The following is a 20538-nucleotide window of genomic DNA, read 5'->3' on the forward strand; positions in this document are numbered from 1 at the left end:
TTTTTTTAAAAATTGAATAAATACTCAACAATAGTATACATTTCTATGGGAGGCAAACTAACGGTAACGAAAGAGGTTCACACCCAACACCTGAAATGTGGCACAACAAATGAAACGTGAGTGTCAACAACGGTACTAAGGCTGCTATTGCTGTACAGCACTATTGATTTTCCACGTTGGCTACAATGTTAATCCGAAGTGGTGCAATTTCTGCCATAGGGAACTGAGAGGACAATTGTTTGCTGTCATTCAGTTTGATTATATTGTTGCACTTTAAAAACTGTAAATCGTAGCTAGTGACAATGGGTGCAAATTGCAGCTGTGACTTTGTTAACAAATGTGGATCTACGAGTCTGTGTTTTACAGTGTGTTCCTCTAGGCGATACAGCAAACTGTACAGGAGGAAGAAAATTTTCTGTCACAGAAGCAAACGTTTGTAGGTTGCACCAGATAAAGAATAAATTAAAGAATACCAGTTCTACACGCTAAACTTTCTGGGGACTGAAGCAGGGAAGATTTCATGAATTGCAACATCAGGTTGTACAGTACATGCAGGAGAAACACAGTGAACGCTTTTCGATTACTCAGGAAATTATCTTCATGAAGATGCTGGAGATAAAGAGGAATTTTTGAACTGCATGCGTCGTGAAATTCAAATCAAGTACTGGCTGGTGCATCAGGCTGATAAAGAGGGAGGGACATATGTTACAATGAAGAACAAGACTAGCTCAGTGACTTCCCAAGGCATTTGATGAGAAACTACATGTGTAATAGCCTTACATAATCCATCAAAGGAAACTGAAAGACGATGTTGTAGGCTATATGGGCAACACTGACTGGATGCCCGTTTATTTTGATGTGCTGTGATACCATTGATGGGCTGATGATGACCAACAATAGTGATGCCACAGAAAACTGGTATGGATAGCAGGCAGAAAAGGAAGTGAAGATAAAAATTAACCCTTTAACTGCTTCAGGTGTGCTATTTGTATTCTGTGCTGAGCGTGGCTTTGGTGTCACTGTTATTGCTCCCTTAATGCTGCTGCCTGTGCTGAGAGATAGCATTCAGATTTTTAAAAAAACTATTTGGTCAAAAAATTGGATTTTTGCACAGCTTACAGTCTGATATCTTCCTTCAATATAGGACAGAACTTCATTTCATTATTTGTCATTGTTACTGTGCTATATTGAATAAAACATTGCATGACTTTTTATGACTTTGCAGAGGCAAAATGCATTATGTAGATTTTGTGTATGGTAGATTTTAGCCCATAAATTACTGTTTATGAAATGCAAATAAGATATCAAAATTTCATTTAAAAGTGAGAGCACAGTGGTACCTCATTTTATTCTTGAGATAGTGGTTTTCATATCTGGCAGATAGAAGCACATAGTGCAACCAGTTCCATCTGTGCACTTGGGGAACTGTGCAGTCATAACAATCATTACATTTCATAAATGGTTCAAGATATTGAAAGGAAGTTTTTTGAAAATGATAGACACCATATCAACAATAACAGTAAGTGAACAAGAAGATGGCTCCCAAAATGTTACTTTTGTAGATTTTATATCTGCTGAGGAAGAGTTCCATTCCCTTAATCAAGCAGCTGTAGTGGTTGGTGTTAGTCTTGTTAAGAAACCATGGTTAAGTTATGCAAGTCATCAGGTATACCCATAAAGAATGCACAGTGAGTTTAGTGAAGCTCTGTGTAATTACACAAAAACAAAACTGACCACTTTCTTCAAAGTACAAAATCCTCTTCAGAGGAAAATAAATCAAAAGTAGCTTGAGAAATTTGTCAAAACTTTTGTAAAATATCAATTCTGCATTTGAATTGTGTGCATCCTTCATTGAAAATGTGCAAGTTCTTACAATTGTCCCAGTATCCTTTTCAAAGAAGAACATTTCATACTGCATTCCAGCTGCATCAAAGTACATGGTGGACAAAGTAAGAAATGTGAGAGCTGCAAAAGGTGTGGAAAACTGAACCCTTATAAAGCTTTCCTATGAGTAAAGCTTATCTTCAAATTGTGCAGTTGTTTTATCTGGGAAATAAGCCAGGCTGGTCTCGACAGAGTGCCAACAGAAAAGGCACTATCAGTGTAGTAGTAACAGGAGCAGAAGTGGTGAAAGTGAAAAGATTTATGATCCACATTTAAGAACTTTTTGCAGCGTAAAAGAAGGAACATTTGATATTCCACATTGGAAGATCAAAATTTTATGTACTACTTCATAAATGGAAAGTCCCACAAATGAACATAGAGATTTGTGCTTATCTGTATATTGTGCAAATTTTGACCTTTTCATCCTAACTTTGAAGAACGTCATTAAAGACACGACTTACGACACCTTGGGTGACCATATGAAGTTATTAGTGATCTGTGATGTAGAGTTAAAAACCACCATGAATGTTGCAGTTATAGGTTATGACAAAGGACATGACTCAGCACATACATTGTTGGTTGTATGTAAAATTCTTCAGTTGCTACAATCACAAGCAGAGCAAATCAATGTTATTTCAGATGGTGCCCCTAATCATTTCAAAAATCATTACCAACTATCTGAATTCACTTAGTTGTTTGTGCGAATGGAATGGGTGTACAGTGTTACTGGTCACGGGATGGTGTAAGAGGCCCCATTGAAACACTGTGGTACAAAACATATGTCCAGCTTCAGTACAGTTGCAGTTCAGAATGCTAAGGATTTTACAAGTATGGTAAAATTGTTCACATCAACAAGCTTCATCTGATTGCCCAAAGTTGTAGAATTCTAATATCAGAAGGCAGAAGAATGATCTAAACAAATTAACAGTGTGAAAGAAATTCAGAAGACACATGTGTGAACTCAAATGATGACCAAACTTACATTGCATAACTTCAAACAGCAGGAAGAAGAAATTTCATTTTGTCCCAGAAAATCTCAGAAAAAGCAACTTTATACTCAGATTCACAATCCATTAAGTAGGATATTTATGTCATGTGTATGAGAGTGACTAGTGTATTTGCATAGGTTACAGATATGAGTTGTTAGTTAAGTGAAATCATTTTCAACTTTATGATACCACATGGACCAGCAGCTGGATGTAGATTTCCATTTGCAAGGCAGTGACCGTACCACTGGCATTCACTTCCAGTCTGCAGTGTTTTGCAGAAATATAAAATGAAAATAATTATGCATTTGATCATGTTTTTAGTTTATTGAGTTGCTAATTTCAGCTCTCAGCGGTGTTCATGGAAGTGCTGTACTTTGGAACTTATATATTTTGCAACTTCCAAATATATTTTGGTTGTTCCTAGTTTATTTTAAAGTTGTGTATGCGACTTATTTTTAATAATTAAAATATCTTACCAAATAAAACTAGATATTTATTTCATGAGACCAATATGTGAGAATGTGGTAATAAAAAATAGTTTAGTTGTGCGGCACAATTTTTGGACATTTATAAAACCTGTCAAATTGGAAATTGGAAACTCTCTTTTTCAGGGAATATAGTACTTTACAGTACTGATCAACAGTTCAAAAACAAAATAAAAAGAAAAAAATGGGTTTGACACTTAAAAATAAAAAAAAGGGTTTCTTACATTGACTTGTGTTTTAATGTATGTTAAACTCAATGATATCTGAGATTATGAAGGTAAGATTTTTTTTCTTTGCCAGCCTGAATTGATATGGACTGTGTGTTAGGAATTATTTTCTAAATTTTTCAAAAGGTTTATGAGCTAGTGGTGTGGGCTGACATAAACTGTTTTTAACTTTTGATTGAAAGCTGTTGAAGAATGGAACTTACATGATTTGAAAAATGGTAGTTTTATGCGGATGGATAAGTTTCTGAGCACATATCCAAAGATCTGTGTTTCAGTGCCTGGTCAGTTTTTCTCTATGGTTCAGAGGTCAGGTTAAACTGTGTGTCCCCCATAACTGGATGAGTAAGTTAGCTTCTAGGTTAGAGGAAGGCAAGGGAATAGGACCATGCCAATTAAAGCACACGTTCAAATTTTCAGATTGGGAACAAGTGAGGTGGTGCTGTGGTAAGACATTGGACTCATATTCAGGAAGATGGAAATTTAGATCCCTGTCTGCCCAACCAGATTTAGGATTTCAATGGTTTGCTGAAATAACTTGAGGTGAATGTCAGGAAGGCTACTTTGAAAAAGACACATTCAGCATCGTCCCACATCCTTCCCTCAATGTGAGCTAGATCTCCACCTCTATTGCTATTGTTGTCAGTGGGCTGTCCCTTTCTTCTTCTTCCAGTTGGTGGACAGCTTACTCTTTTTTCCCAAAATAAACATAACAATTATGAATTGTAGTAGATGTAGGTAAAAATTGTAGTAATGTAAATACATCTGTTTGCATGAGAAGTCTGTTGGTGTAAAATGTTTACTCTAAAATGAAGTAAAGATATATGAAATTATGTAAATAATGTACAGTATGTTGCATGAAACTGAAATTTGAACAGTGTAAAAATCAGAGAAAGAGGAAATTACTTGAAATGCGTTACCATATAGAGTTGGTAGTTATAATTGAATGAACTGAAGACATAAACTGAAGTGCAGAGATTTGCAATAAAGTTGAAGGGAACACGATACATCACCAATAAAAGATTAGGAGTTATGATTTGGTGTAATGCAGTTAGGAATAGTTAATTTCACAATAAAGAAAGCAATGAAAGTTCCAAACTTTAGATAAATATGAACATTGCAGTTGTAACAGAATTATGAAATTTGTGTTATTAAAAAAGCAACTCAGGTCAACACAACGATAACTTGGAAGAAGCTCTTTCTCGGTATTTTTTAGAAAAAAAAAGAAGTGGAATTTCTTTACATAATTTGTTGCAAACCCACACCAGTTCTCATTTCACCAGCTATTGGTTACATTATTATGATGGTAAGATCTGTAGTTACTTGTATATTGTGGTAGATGAGAAAATTTTACGTGTTAACCATGTGGCAAAATACTCTCCTCTTGGAGTGCTGTGATTTGCCAAAAACACGTTTCAACATCTTGAACTATTCATGAGATACAATGGATGTTATGAATAGTTCACACTTGCCACATTTCATACCCAGCAATGTATGACGTAAAATGCACAAAACATAAACTCATAGTGACTCCTATTTTTAATTGCAAAGCTATTCAAGCTTAATTTTGAAATGTCACAATAAGTATGACCGTTAATTAAATGATAGCTGCTTCATAATGGAGCTAACAAATGAGCCTATAAAATTTGAAAGACTAATTTTTTTGTCTAGTAGTTTCTTTAAGACTGTTTGAGATAAGAGTGCAGAGCAGCCAGGGTGTGCACAGCCCTCTCTTCATATGGTTACTGCTGCGTCTTGACTGGTGGGTTGACCAGCGTTCTCTGTGTGCACCCACAGGCACAAATAACTGTGATTGACTCTCAGTGGCAAAAACCATAGAACATCCAGTTCCTTGCACAAAATTCTGTTTGCACTGACATTACCACTCTTATGATGGTGCAAGTAATGAAGCAGAAGAACCAGATTCGTGGGGACTGGAGGTATATAATATGCCCTCATGGAAGAAACACATGGAATATTTGCAGCTGAATCTAGATGAAGATACATTTAGTGTAGAATATTGTCCACAGTCTACAATCATGTTAAAGGAAAACTTGTGTTCTTCATTTACATTAATTCCTTGATGTGTGTGGCATATTATTTTGTAACTACTCAGTACAGGCAGAAAGAATACATTTAGTACCTTACTGAGTAATCCTGACCATACACAGTGATAATTCATGCGCCAGGGATCCTTACGCTAACATTGCAGTATCTATCTACGTACTTATGAGGTTTAGAACTTGAATTTGTTTAAAGGAAGTAGCTGCACCTGTTCAGTGAACACAAGACAGTGGAACAAGTTTTATGTTTTGAGAACATTGTTAAGTACTGTATTGAATACATTTTCAACTACTATTCAAAAAAAATATGCACTGCTCTCTGATGTACTTTTCAACAATAGTGGAATGGCAAACTCTCCATTTGACTTTATCCTCACAAACCCCATTTCCCTGCAGACATACTTAAGGCCCACTTAATCTAGTTGTATGAATGTAATTGGCTGCAGTGAATTTCAATAGTCAACTGTATTATTCAGATTTGAGTAATTCATGTATACTTCAGTGTATTATTACTGTTTAAAATCCCTAAAATATCTTGGAAAGTATAAAAACTGTTCTTGTGAAGATGATTCATGTTAATCAAATCCGTCTGTCCCGAGCTGAGTATTCCAGAATTGTCCATATCGTTTCAAGATAATGCAGGGATTGTCCCAACTTGCAGGCCATTGCTGACACATTCTATTTTCTTAGCCTGTTGTTACTATAGTTTGGCTTAACCCAAAAATTGATTTGAATACTGCAGTGTTTTATTAGGCATGGTCCTTAGTGGAGGTGGTATATCCTTTGCTTTTTTCTGGTTGTTATAGGAGTTTGTATAATTTAATGTGGAACCAAACCATGATGCACCTTGGCATTTTTCATATAGACAGATGATTGCCAGAGGTGGAAGGAGTGATAAATTACAGAAAAAAATTCCATAATTAATCGATACGATAATTGAACTCCACACTTTGTCCATTATTAATATTTGTGCACTGAAGTAATTGTTATGTGACATGTTGTTTATGATTATTATTGTTGTTGTTGTTGTTGCTTCAACATTTTTAAAATATCATAATTAATGATATTTCAGGCTTTTCTTTAACAAGTTCTCACCATTTTTCGACATAGTAGGTGATCAGTGTCATTAATACCGTGACTCGGCTGAATGAAAATTAATGAAAACTATATTGAGGTTTGTTTACAGTAACAATCCAGTAGAGTAATTAAGATAACTGAGAACTGCTCAGCACTCAGAAACAAGCAATAAAATTCCTTTTGTGCCAAAAATACCACTTGTAAGACACTTAGGAATTAATCTTTTGAACCAGAAGCACAAAATGCTCAGAGCTGATATTTTGAACCTTATGATGCTCTTTGAGCTCCTTGTATAGCATTGTATTGCATCACAGCATTTTGAAATGGTCTTATTGTTCCAGTATTGATACCCCAGGTGTTATACAGCGTGTTTCCAATCTCTTCAAAGGACATCCTGAACTTATTGTAGGATTCAATACATTCCTTCCACCTGGATACAAGATTGAAGTTCAGTCAAGTGATCAGGTATGTAAATGCACTTGGGAGATTTTAACATGACGTATTAGCTTTATCACATAAAATACTAGAGTGTACAGAGAGTATGACAATGCACTACTGCAAGTAGTGGCATAGTCATGAAAAAGTTTCCAGTGATCCAGGAAAGTATTTGCTTTATTTTTCTTCCACTTTCAGATGACAATGTTTGTTTGCAATCAGGTTATTAATTGTGATCTATAATGATCAAACTCAGACCTAAAAGATATAAGCACATAGAGGTAGCCTAATAAAAAACAAACTCCTAACCACATAAATGTAAAACAGAGAACAGCTGTAAAGCAACTACACAACATATTGATGCCTGAGGAAAAATGTGTTGCATTACACATATCATGCTGTTCCATGTGATGGTGTAGTCAAAATCATTAGCCAATTTGGCTTGATCAGTTAAATAAAATTATGGCATCTGAAGAGCATCATTGAAGTATAAATACTGCACATGAAGAGACTCAGTTATACTGCTGTGCTGCGGCAAGTAACATGTCTCCATCCAAGCCCACTAGATGCTGCTGCACATCAGTTTACATGATTTTGCAGAAGTACATTCCTTATAATGAAGTGTATAAAAACTTAGTTCACATTTTATGAAAGGAAATTCAGAAGATAAAGTGAAATGATTGTGGTGTCACATCATAGAATAAATTTAATGGGAAAGAATGCTTTATTAAAACATACATCTTTGTTAGAAGAATACGGAGTCTCTTTACACAACTGAAACAATTTAATTACAGAAAAAATTACAGCTCACCAGCGAAAACATTATCAAATGCGGACAATGTGCTCACACAAGATGCCCACCAGACAAGAGCTCACACTTTAACCACAGTAAAAGGGAATGAAAATGTCATTGGATGCCACAGTATCTCTGCCATGCATCATCCATACAACAACCATCATTATAAAGTATCAATACATTAAAATAGAAATTATACAGTCTAAAAAGACATATATATATTCCACATCAGGAATCCCATGCCACTGTACAATATAACTGTTCATGATATTTCAAATGTTTGACTCATAAATAAAACAAATTTTTTAGTTGTCAGGGCTGTGTTCGTGCATTCTGCTAGCTGATCAAGAATGGGTAAAATCACTCGAATAAAAGTAATGGTACAACGTAAAAAATGTTAATTCAAAACAGTATTATCTATTCTTGAGAGCATGAGTGATTTTTTATTGTCAAATAAATTAAGCAGTTTTGTGTACCATGCACAATATATTTTTATAAGACAATCAGTATTAAAATACCCATAGAGAAAAACAGGGGAAAAAGGAGGGAAAAAGAGAAATACTCTACACCTTGATAAATAAAGCCAAGAAAATACATAAAATCCCACAAAGTGTTCCACAAATCGGCAGCCTCCAAAAGCAATTCCCCCAAAAAGAACGATAAAATATTAAAATGTCATTGGACACAGGAACCTAATTATAGCTTATCCACTTGTAAAACACGAAGTGTAACTAGCAAAAATGTGTTATTAAAATGTTTGTCAAAAATTTTTCTTCGTAAATGTACTACTTAAGATATTCAGAAGGATTGAATTATACAAATCTATGTCAGTACTGGTAGGCTACTCTCTGCCAGTTCAATGGCCACTTGTGAACTCACAAATTTTTTTTGAATAAAAGTGCTATTTACCAAACATGTCATTGTCTTATGTGTGACACAGTAACATTAGATTTAAAATTTTGAAGAAATGATGCTGTGACATCCAGTGACATTTTTATTCCATTTCACTGTTGTGCCTGTGGTTTATTGCGAGTTCCTGTCTGGCGGGCATGTTGCATGAGCACATTGTTAACATTTGATAATCTTTTCACTAGTGAGCTGTAAGTCTTTCTGTAATTAAATTGTTTCGATTGTGTAACATAGGTGTTTATTTTAATAAAGCTGGCTTTCCCGCTAAAAGTATTATATGAGATGTAAGCACAGTCATTTCCATTTTATCTTCTACATTTCCATATATAAAATGTGAACTGAGTTTTTATATACTTCAGTATGAGGAATTTACTAATTTGAAGTCATGTAAACCGACATGCTGCGGCGCCATCTAGTGTGCTTGGGTTCTTGACACTGCAGTGTGGTACAACTTGAGTGTCACTTCATGTGCAATATTTAGGCTTCAGTCATGCTCTTTAAATACCATAATTTTATTTGTTTGATGAAGCCAAAAGGCTATGATTTTGACTGCACCATCACATGTGATAGTGTGAGATGTGTAATGCAACATATTTTTACTCTGGTATGGACATATTGTACAGTTGTTTATAGTTTTATAGTTGTTTTATAGTTTTTTGCTTTAAATTTTGTATGGTTTGACATATTTTGTAAATTAGGCTACCTCTGTGTGCTTATATTTTCTAGGTCTGAAGATGGTAATTACCGACCAAAATTAATAACCTGATTACAGATAAACATTGTGATCCAACTGGAATTATAATAAAGTAAATAATGCAACAATTATATTATGATATAAATTACATAAAATTACTTGCACAACACTATGTAGCAGGTGATTCTATCTGCCCTGCTGTGCCAGTGACATCAAAAACTCTTATTTTTAATTTGGTTTTGAAGTGAAAATATCCAAGCCTGAATATGTAAATTTAACATTTTTCACATTTTTGTCACATACATTCTAATTTGGTGAATTTCAGGGGCATTCATTCCAAGTATCAGTTTCAATGCCTAGTCCCAGTTCAGTGACTGCAGTACCTACACATGTGGCAGCTGGCATGGTGACACACCATTTGTCAATCCCAGCAAACCTCAACACCTCAGTGGCAGCTGGTGCAATACCAGCTACAGCTACACAATCAAGTCCTGTTGCTACTGGGATTGTGAAGCCAATTCATAGGTCAGTAAATCTATATAGATTGCTTTTATGTATGAAATATAGAGACCAAAGATAAATTTGAAAGTCTCAAATGTGAACATAAAATAATAAATTCAAAACTTAACGAAGATAAATAAATGTTACTATTAGATGTACTAGGGACTGAATTCTGACTGTCACGTTTCCACAGTTAGAAATCCATCAATTTACTGATAAAAACAAAAGCCTTTAATGTGAGGAGGGGGTTTTTCATCGAGAGTAGAAAAAAGGGAAATGGGCCACAATCACGCGCCCCATCGTGCACGCGTTTTATCTTCAGTTTGTACAGTGTGTTTTCTTCTAAACTATTCGACTACATTTGAACACTCTCTCTCTCTCTCTCTCTCTCTCTCTCTCTCTCTCTCTCTCTCTCTCTCTCTCTCTCTCTCTCTCTCTCTCTCTCTTCCCCCCCTCCCTCCCTCCCTCCCTCCCTCCCTCCCTCCCTCCCTCCCTCCCTCCCTCTCAACCCCCCCTCCCTTCCTCCCTCCCTTCCTCCCTCCCTAAGGCTCTACAGCCCTCGTCTCTCGAACCCTTTCTCAACACCTACACCCCTACTTAACTTCAACTCCTCACTCTCCATGGGAAGGGAAGGAGGTGTGGTTCTAAGAGATGTTGAAAGGACTGTGCGTCAGGGCAGATGTGGATGCAGGTTCAGATGTCTGATAGGGAGGAAACTGTTGCAGTGTTGTCTGGCAGTGAATTACCCTGCTGGAGGAGTGTCAAGGGCCTTATCCAGGGTCGGGCAGAGTTTGAATGCTGCTGGCCAAGGGTTCAGGTGCCGTGTAAGAAGCAGGAAGCTGTAGCAGTTACGTTCGGAGGTGGTTGGCCTTGAAGAAGCATTTGGGATGGTAGCTGGGTACCTCCAGTGACATGGAGATGCTGACCAGCTGTTTCATAAGGTGTCTCTGCTTCTGCTGTATGTTGGATAGCAAAGATAAAACAGGGGGCATATCTTCCATGTTGAGGATGGACAACTGGGAACTACACATGTTGGTGCAAAAAGTCACTGTCGAAGTCTTTGTGATATAGGAGTCACGTTCTCACAAAGACATTGTCTACCTAGGGTGAAAAACATGCATAAAAGTTTAAGTTCACAGAAAAATATCTCGTCATCACTTGCTGTTGGATGGTACTTGGCACTGGCGCTGATGGACGTACAGGGGCTTGAAAAATCCATATTGCCAATTGATGTGGGACTAAACTTGGCAGTGGCACTGGAGCCAATGCAGGCATTTGGACCCAAAAAATCTTCATCAACTGATATGTCTTACCCCAATTAGGTGAAATGAAAATACAGTGCAGGTAAATGATGTAGAACAGTCCCATTAATAAATGCATCAACAAAAAATGCCTATTTGGAGAAAAGATAACCACTAATGATAGTTTGTGAAAGTATGCACGTGATTAGCATTGAATTTGCACAAGTCCAAACTTAGGCTGAAGGCCTTCATGATGGAACAGTCAGAGTCTGCTATTCACTTGGTCACAGAATAAGATACAGTCTAAAGATCACTAGGTAGTAGAACGGTGTTCTGAACAAAACTTAAGACCTACAGGTGCAGTCAGCACACAGCCTGGAGCTCGACGTAAGACTCACTTGGAATGGCATTGTGCCATCCTTAATACCCTGGCCTTTTAGAGATACTAGAGCGACTATTTGCAATCATGTGATATGCAGAAACAAACAGGTCTGACGGGTCAGCAGTTATTAGTGGACCTTGCACTGCCACCTAGTGGCCTAGTCAGCATGTGTAATTGAAGCTCTGTCATATGTTGATGTAACCCCCTCCAGGTTAGGCTGCTTGCATACCACAGGTATGAGGGAGGTTGCAGGGCTGCTGGGCAAGCAGCCTATACACCACACTTGTCCCCTTCCCCTTCTCGCCTTGCTGCCCGCTTCTCGCCCTGCTCCCCCCCTCCTCTTTTCAACACTTTCTCTTGCCACTTCCTCTTGCTCCCCCCCCTACTTCCACCTGGCCTGCGCATCCTCTTGCCCCCCCCCCCCCGCACTTCCACCTGGCCTGCGCATCCTCTTGCCCCCCCCCCGCACTTCCTCTTGCCCCCCACCCCCCCGCACTTCCTCTTGCCCCCCACCCCCCCGCGCTTCCTCTTGCCCCCCACCCCCCCGCGCTTCCTCTTGCCCCCCACCCCCCCGCGCTTCCTCTTGCCCCCCACCCCCCCGCGCTTCCTCTTGCCCCCCACCCCCCCGCGCTTCCTCTTGCCCCCCACCCCCCCGCACTTCCTCTTGCCCCCCCCCGCGCTTCCGCTTCCTCTTGCTCCGCCCTCCCGCACTTCCTCTTGGCCCCCCCCCACGCTTCCTCTGCCCCCCCGCATTTCCTCTTGCACCCCCCCCCCCCCCGCGCTTCCTCTTGCCCCGCCCCCCTGCACTTCCTCTTGCCCCCCCCCCCACGCTTCCTCTTGCCCCCCCCCCCCCCCAACGCTTCCTCTTGCCCCCCCCCCTGCGTTTTCTCTTGCACATCCCCCCCCCCCCCCGGGTTTCCTCTTGCAACCCCCCCCCCCCCCCCCCCGCACTTCCTCTTGCCCCCCCCACTTCCTCTTGTCTCCCCCCACGCTTCCTCTAGCCTCCCCCCCACGCTTCCTCTTGCTGCCGCCCCCCCCCCTCAACTTCCTCTTGCTCCTGCCCCCCCCCCCCTCTACTTCCTCTTGCTCCTGCCCCCCCCCCAACTTCCTCTTGTCCTCCACTTCCTTCTGCCCCCACCTTTCTTCCTTCTACACCCAACCCACTTTGCCTTGCCCTCCCTCCCCATTTCCTCTTGCCTCCCGTTCCATTTCCTCTTGTGAATTGCAACTGGCTTTTTAATCACACAAAGTATCGAGTAGTGTTGACAAGTTATGACTGGATTTGTGATTTCTTGTCATAAGGTCACAGTGTATAGTAACTGACAGGATGTCATCAAGTGAAACAGAAGTGATATCTGGAATTCCCAAAGGGCGTGTTATAGGCTTTCTGTTGTTCCTAATCAATATGAACAATGTAGGAGACAATCTGAGCAGTCCTCGTATATTGTTTGCGGATGATGCTGTAATTTATGATCTACTAGTCAGCAGAAGACCAAAATGAATAGCAAAATGATTTTGCATGACACAAATATCTTGTCCAAACGTGGCATTTGACACAAAACAATAAAAAGTGTGAAGTCTGTGATATCAGTACTAAAAAAATTTGTTGAATTTTGGTTACATGATAAATCATAAGAATTTAAAGATTGTCAATCCAATTAAATTTATAGGGGTGAAAGTTATGAACAACTTAAATTTGAACCATCACATAGAAAATGTGGGGAAGGCAAACCAAAGACTGTGTTGTATTGCCAAAACATTTAAAAGATGCAACAGATCTACTAAATAGACTGCCAACACTAGACTTGTCCACCCTCTTCTGGATTATTGCTTTATGGTATTGAATGCTTAAGACATTGAAAAAGTCTATATAAGGGCAGCTCATGTAGTTTTATCATTAAATAGTCCAGAGAGTGTCACAAATATAGTACACACATTGGGATGGCGGTAATAAAAACAAAGTGTTTTTCATGTGGTGTGATCTTTTCATGAAATTTGAATCATGAACTTTCTCATCCGAATGCCAAATTATTTTTTGACTGCCACCTACATAGGGAGAAATTACCATTGTAATAAAATTAGAGAAATTAGAGTTTGCATGGAAGGATTTAAATTGTTAATTTTTACCACATGCTATTTGGGAGTGAAATGACCAAGAAATAGCCCAAAAGTGGGTTTGTGAACCCTCTGTCAAGCATTTAAGTTTGACTTGCTGAGTAGTCGTGTAGATATATATTGGCACCATGTACTAGCCACCAGCAAGTCTCTGTATTTTGTAACAATTTCCTAATGATCTCACCTTCCTCTATACAACTGTATAGTTTTCAGACCACCTTGTAGAGGTCTAAACATTATATGGCAGGTAATTGTGCATAAAATAATCATTAGTGGTCCAACCACACTATCATGAGTCGGTCCAGATGCAACTTCCACCTCTGGTTATGCCTTCCGATTTACAATGGCATACTACTCTGTTCGTTGAAAAGTTGTCAATGCAATTCTATATATATCTTGACATGTTGTTGTTGTTGTGGTGGTGGTGGCGGTGGCGGTGGCGGTGGCAGCAGCAGCAGCAGCTTCCAGTACAAAGAGTGGTTTGATGCTGCTCTCCATGCTAGTCTAAACTGTGAAAACCTTTTCTTTCCTGCCTAATGACTGCAGCCTACATCTATCTGAACCTGCTTACTTTGCCCAAACTTCCTCTACAATTTGTATCCGCTGTGACCCCCCCCCCCCCCCCCCACCCTCCTTTGTTGTGCCACTCTGCCCTTTCCACCAAACTGGCAGTTCCCTGTTGCCTCAGATGTGTCTGATTCTTTTAGTCAAGTTGTGTCTTTTTTTTTTATTTATGCTGATAGTGAACTGAACTGTAATAGGTATAGATGTACTACCTTAAGTGATATACAAAATTTGTGCCACACCAGGACTTGAACCTGGATTTCCTACTTACCACGGGTGGTCACCTTACCAATTAGACTATCTGAGCACCCACTCCGAACAAACCCAAACTTCCAAATGTCACTGTGTATCTCTTCTCATAGATTATTAATTCATTTAACCACACTCGCACATCTTATGATTCCCATGCAGGTTTTAGAATCAAGGCAATGTGAAGTCATTGATTATTTTTGTGATTTTTGTCATAGGACTGTCTTCACCTTGCATGCAACAGCTTCCCTGGATTGGAAATAACAGCCAAGCAGTTTATATTTTGTGACAAACTACAGTTTCAGTTATTGAAACTATGTTTTAAGGCTCGCGATAAGCAGGAAATCCGGATTCGTGTTCCGCTCGTGATAAGTGGTAAACACGGGTTTGAGTCCTGTCTGGCACAAATTTTCATTTGTTACTTTAGGTTGTACATCTATAACTATTACAGTTAAGTTTAACAGCAGGAATAAATTTCAATATTTGAAACTGAAGTTTGTCACCAAATGTAAACATATAATTTTTTTCTCAACAATTTCATTTAGTAATTCTTCATTGGTTATCCAATGTACCAATCTAATCTTCAGCATTCTGTTTGTCAGAAACACCTTTTTTGTAACTGCCAGTCTGCATTTTATATCTCTCCTACTTTGTTCGTTTTCAGTTATTTTGATGCCCAATCAGCAAAACCCATCTACTACTTTAAGTGTCTCATTTGCTAACCTAATTACCTCTGCACGGTGTGATTTAATTTAACTAAATTGCATTTATCTTGTGTTACTTTTTTATATCCATCTTATGACCTCTTTCCAAGACATTATCCCTTCCATTTAAGAGATCTTAAGAGTTCAAATGTCTCTTTTGTTTCCTATACTGCTTCCTCGATGTAAAGTAGAATGACATTAAAGATAGGCTACAACATTGTCTCACTCATTTCTCAACTACTCATACTCTTTCACACCCTTTGTCTCTTATAACTGCAGTCTAGTTTCTGTGCAAATTGTGAAAACTTATTTGCTCTCTGTATTTTATCCCTGCTACCTTCATAATTAGAGTGTATTCCAGTCAATATTGCCAAAGGCTTTCTGCAAATCTTCAAATGCCATATATGTAACATTGCATTTCTTCATTCGCTCTTTTAAGATAAGTCATAGGGTCAGTACTGCCTATTGTGTTCCTCCATTTCTTCAGAACCCAGGCAGATGTTCCCTGAGATAGGCTTCTTTCCATTCTTCTGTAAATAATTTTGCAACCATGGACTATTAATCTGATGGTTCTGCGGTCTTCACATCTATCGACACCAGCCTCCTATGGAACTGGGATTAGTACACTCTTATTGAAGTCTGAGGCTATTTCGCCTGTTTCATATATCTTGTATACCAGGTGGAATAGTTCTGTCATGGTATGTTCTCTCAAGGATATCAGTAACTCTGAGGAAATGTCATTTACTCCATGTACTGTGTTTCGACTTAGGTTTTTCAGTACTGTGTAAATTGTTTTCGTGCAATCATATTTTCCATCTCATATTCATGTACTTCCTCTTTCCTATCCATGGTATTGTCTTCCAGTTTTTTCCTGTGTATAGTCCTTCTGTATATTCCTTCCATCTCACAGCTTTTCATTCTTTGCATAAGTCTGGCTTGCTATCTGTGCTCATGATTTTCATATAGCTGCTTCGTTTACCTCCAAGGGTTTCTTTCAGTTTCTTATATGCAACATCTATCTTCCTCACAGTCATGCTTCCTTCTGCAGCTTTACATTTCTCTTTTAGCCATTCATGCAATTTTCATTTTCTGGCAATATCATTTTTCAACATTGTATTCCCTTTTGCCTATTTCATGTGTTGCAATTTTATATTTTCACCTTTTGTCAGTTAAATTCAGTGTCTTACATGTTATCCAAGGATTTTCACAGAATCTTGTCTCTTTGCCTAGTTGTTTCTCTGCTGCCCTCACTACTCTGCTGCTTTCATTATACAATCTTTCAAAATGACCCATTTGTCTTCCTTTGTGTTCCTCTCCCCTTTCAGTGAATCATGGCCCAACACTCCCTTTGAGTCTCTCAGTAATCACTGCTTCTTTTAATTTATCCAGGTCCTATCTCCATATCATAGATTTCTCCAGTTTCTTCAGTTTTAATCTGCAACTCCTAACTAATAAATAGTTGTCAGTCCACATCTCACACTGGAAAGGGGTTTTGCAGTTTAAAATCATGTTTCAGTATCTCTGTCATATCATTATATAATCCATCTGCAATCATGCAGTGTCTCCAGCCCTCTTCCACATATACAACTTCCTTTCATGCTTCTTAAGCACTGAATAAATTGTGCTCTTTGCAAAATTTTAGTAGGCACCTTCCCCTTTCATTCCTTTTCTCCAGCCCATGTTCTCCTTTTTTCTTTTTTTTTTCTTTCTGCTACTGTCAAATTCCAGTCCCACAGCACATTGAAATTTTTGTCTCACTAAACAATCTGAATTAATTTCTTTCATTTCATTGTACAGTGTTTGTCTCCACATAATGTGTGGAGTTAATAGGCATATAAACTTGTATTGCAGTGGTGGGTGTTAACTTCTTGCCCATCTTGACTACATTCATATTGCTGTTGATTGAAGTTCATCAGCATTCATATTTTTATATTCATTATTAGGCCTACTCCTGCATTACTTTTATTTGATTTTATATTGATAACCCTGAATGTTCCTTACATGTGCATTTTGTTTACTTGATGACAGTGCACAACTACACTGAAGTTTTTCTTGAAGACAAAAAACTTTCATGCAGTGAAGGCTTTCACACACTTTAATTAATGGTGGATCTTCCTGGTTGTATGGTCATGGTCTGTTAAACTGTTTCACTGCTGGCATTTCATCCAGAACTGCGTTGAGCATCTCAGTGGAGCTGGAAGCACCTCTGAAGGTGTTTAGCCCAGCTCTGAATGAATTGTCAGAGACTTTACAGTTTTATGGACCATGACCATACAACTTGGAAGATTCACTAACAATCAAAAAACATTGCATCAGTTTGAGCTTAACCATTCGCTGTCCTCTGGATATCTTGAATGAACAGAGAAATCATTATTTCATACAATCTGTGCTCAGAAAGAATGTGCCCAATGGGGAGTTTCTTGACTTTCAGACAAGTTATCTACTTCCCTGGCGTTGTTGTTAAAGTAAACACAATAAACTGTTGCTGTAGGAGGGGTTAGTGCTTATTTGATAAAGAATATATTTAGTTTCACGTTACATCCAGTGAACTTTCCACAGTTAAGTAGCTTCTGCATATTTGATACAGAATATATTGAGCTTCACATTAGATCCAGTGGCCTTTCCATAGTTGTGTGTCTTGAGCCGATCTGTAAAGTGCACACTCACTTATTTGTGCAGCCATCACTTTTGCAACAGCATGTTAGCCAAAAGTAGGAATTGTATTGTGAAGCAGTTTCTGCCACCTGTTTATCACCTTCCATTTTGGTATCAATGAAATCAGCAAGTGAACACTTCTCACCTAGTTGTCCTGACACATATTTGACTTCATAAAGGATTCTCTTTTCAGCAAGGATTAAGATTCGCCTGAAGCTGCAATACTCTTGTTTCTGCTTTTCTTTTTAGTCATTTTGCAAAATAGTTATTGAACTGCAATCACTTCTTCCCTTCCATATTGTCTTTTGTGGCACGGATTTATCTAGAACATATCCTGTAGTATGTAGGAATCTGTATCGTCCACGTCTCCCTCCAGAGAGCAAAATGTTTGCTGTTGACTGCCCTGTTAGTTTCTAATCATTTTCTAGTTGAACTTGTTAAGTAGAAATATCTTTCTACCTTCTTAACACTGTCTTCAGCAGCAGCATATTGGTGCTATTATACTCCTGTGTTGATAACCCTGTATGTTCTCTACACATGTATTTTATTTGCTTGACAGAAGTGTAGAGCCATATTGAAGGTTTTCTAGAAGTCAACAAATATTGCATCAATTTGAACTTCACTACGTACAGTCCTCTGAATATCTGGATACATTTGCTGAATAAAATTTTTTGAGAGTGTTTGTTGCCAACAGATCCAGTACATTTCTGCCACAGGTGGACTGTCTCACTAGCTGCTCAAGATAATTTTCAGGAAACATGTTTAGTATGATACCACAGTATTCAGTATCCTTATGTCTCATTCTAAGGGAATGAATCGTATCAGTATAGATGGCATATTTAAATGTTCCTCTATCACTGTGGTCTGACTTTAGTATTATTTATATTATTTTCTTAGGTTTTTGTGAAACATTCCACCACTTTCATGGGCAATTTTGGTGTACTGTAGGAAGATCCAGGTAATATTTTGTGCCCAGCTTGGATGCTCCTCTTCAACTAGATTATGTCACATTGTGAGTGTATTTAATTTATCTCATTAGGCACTACAGAGTTTTTTATGACATTTAAAATCGTGTTGCCATTGGTGTCCGACTTATGATTTTGGTATGTACAATGCAAACCTTAATATTTCAGTGGTGTTCACTTCTGGTTTCAACATTGGTATGTTACATGCAAATTGTTCCAGTAATGAGTGAAGAGTAGTTATAGGGTCTTACAGTGAACACTTCTGCAGTTAACTAATAATAGATTTAAATTTTCTTGCAGTGATACATATTCCCCGTTATAGCCATTACTGGTGATTCTTCTGTTTGCTGTGCACCACTCATAACAACACATCAGGACTACAGATAATTTTCTCATATTTAAAAAAAAAACCACATGTGCACACCACACATACTCTGTTACCAAAGTAGCCACGAGGGTAATCCCAAAAGTAATGTCTCCTATTTTTTTATAAGTACATAGACCTGTTTATTTCTACAATGGTTTACAACAGTTTACAGCTTGATCATTTAGCTATTTTTCAACATAATCACCATTTCTGTCGATGCATTTTTGTAGACGCTGTGGCATTTTTTATATGTCCATGTCATACCACCTCGCCGCCATGTTATTCAGAAAGTTATGAACCTCTTCTTTCACCTCCTCGTCGGAGCTGAATTGCTTTCTGGCCAAATGTTCTTTTAACCTAGGGAACGGGTGATAGTCACTGGGTGCCAAGTCAGGACTATAGGGTGGGTGAGTGGGTGATTATGTTCCACTGAAACTGTTGCAGGAGAGCAACAGTTTGCCGAGCAATGTGTGGGCGAGTGTTGTCATGGAGAATGTGAATGCACTTGCTCAACATTCTTCTTCTTCGGTTCTGAATTGCTCGTTTGAGTTTTTTCAGAGTCTCACAGTACCTGTGAACGTTAATTGTGGTCCCAGCGATTCAGCTCCAACAACAAGGTGAAAGAAGAGGTTCAAAACTTTCTGAACGGCATGGCGGCGAGCTGGTATGACATGGGCATACGAAAACTGCCACAGTGTCTACAAAAATGCATTGACAGAAATGGTGATTATGTTGAAAACTAGCTAAACGTTCAAGCTGTAAACTGATGTAAACCATTGTAAAAATAAACAGGTCTATGTACTTATAAAAAAAAATAGGAGACCTTACTTTTGGGATTACCGTCGTATGTCTGGAGTGTAACACGTGTCTGCTCTGAAGGGGGACATGCAGTCTCCATGTGATAGCATAGCTCAAGAACTGTGGACCTGAGATAGTCACAGAATCAATGGAGCCTCTGTGTTATGCTTTCTACCATACTCCAAGTCAGTAGGTCACAGTCAGTTGTGGGGACATAAATGTGCTCCTGTTCTTAGACCTAGTGAGATATGGTGGGTGTCTTCATTACATCAACTAGCTTCCAAAAGCAGCAGATGATGGTTTGCTAGATCAAGATGGTGGCATCACTGATGCTAAATGACCCTCAACTTGTAGCTTGTTACACCCAGTGAGTCAGTGAGTTGCTATCAAAAACCCCACCACATCTCAGATAAAATCCCTAGTACACTTACTGAGCTCATA

At 38.6% G+C, this 20538-nt stretch overlaps 1 protein-coding gene across 1 annotated transcript in view; it reads left to right on the plus strand.

Annotated features, from left to right (window-relative positions):
* Positions 1 to 20538, plus strand: part of LOC126471313 (paired amphipathic helix protein Sin3b-like) — a 299139-nt gene that overhangs the window by 97732 nt on the left and 180869 nt on the right. Inside the window, exons 5-6 of the mRNA XM_050099434.1 lie at positions 7064 to 7187; positions 9882 to 10081. Coding sequence (XP_049955391.1) covers positions 7064 to 7187; positions 9882 to 10081 — 324 coding nt within the window. The remainder of the gene's footprint in view (positions 1 to 7063; positions 7188 to 9881; positions 10082 to 20538) is intronic.

This window comes from Schistocerca serialis, chromosome 3 (genome assembly GCF_023864345.2).
Source record: "Schistocerca serialis cubense isolate TAMUIC-IGC-003099 chromosome 3, iqSchSeri2.2, whole genome shotgun sequence".
NCBI lineage: Eukaryota > Metazoa > Arthropoda > Insecta > Orthoptera > Acrididae > Schistocerca > Schistocerca serialis.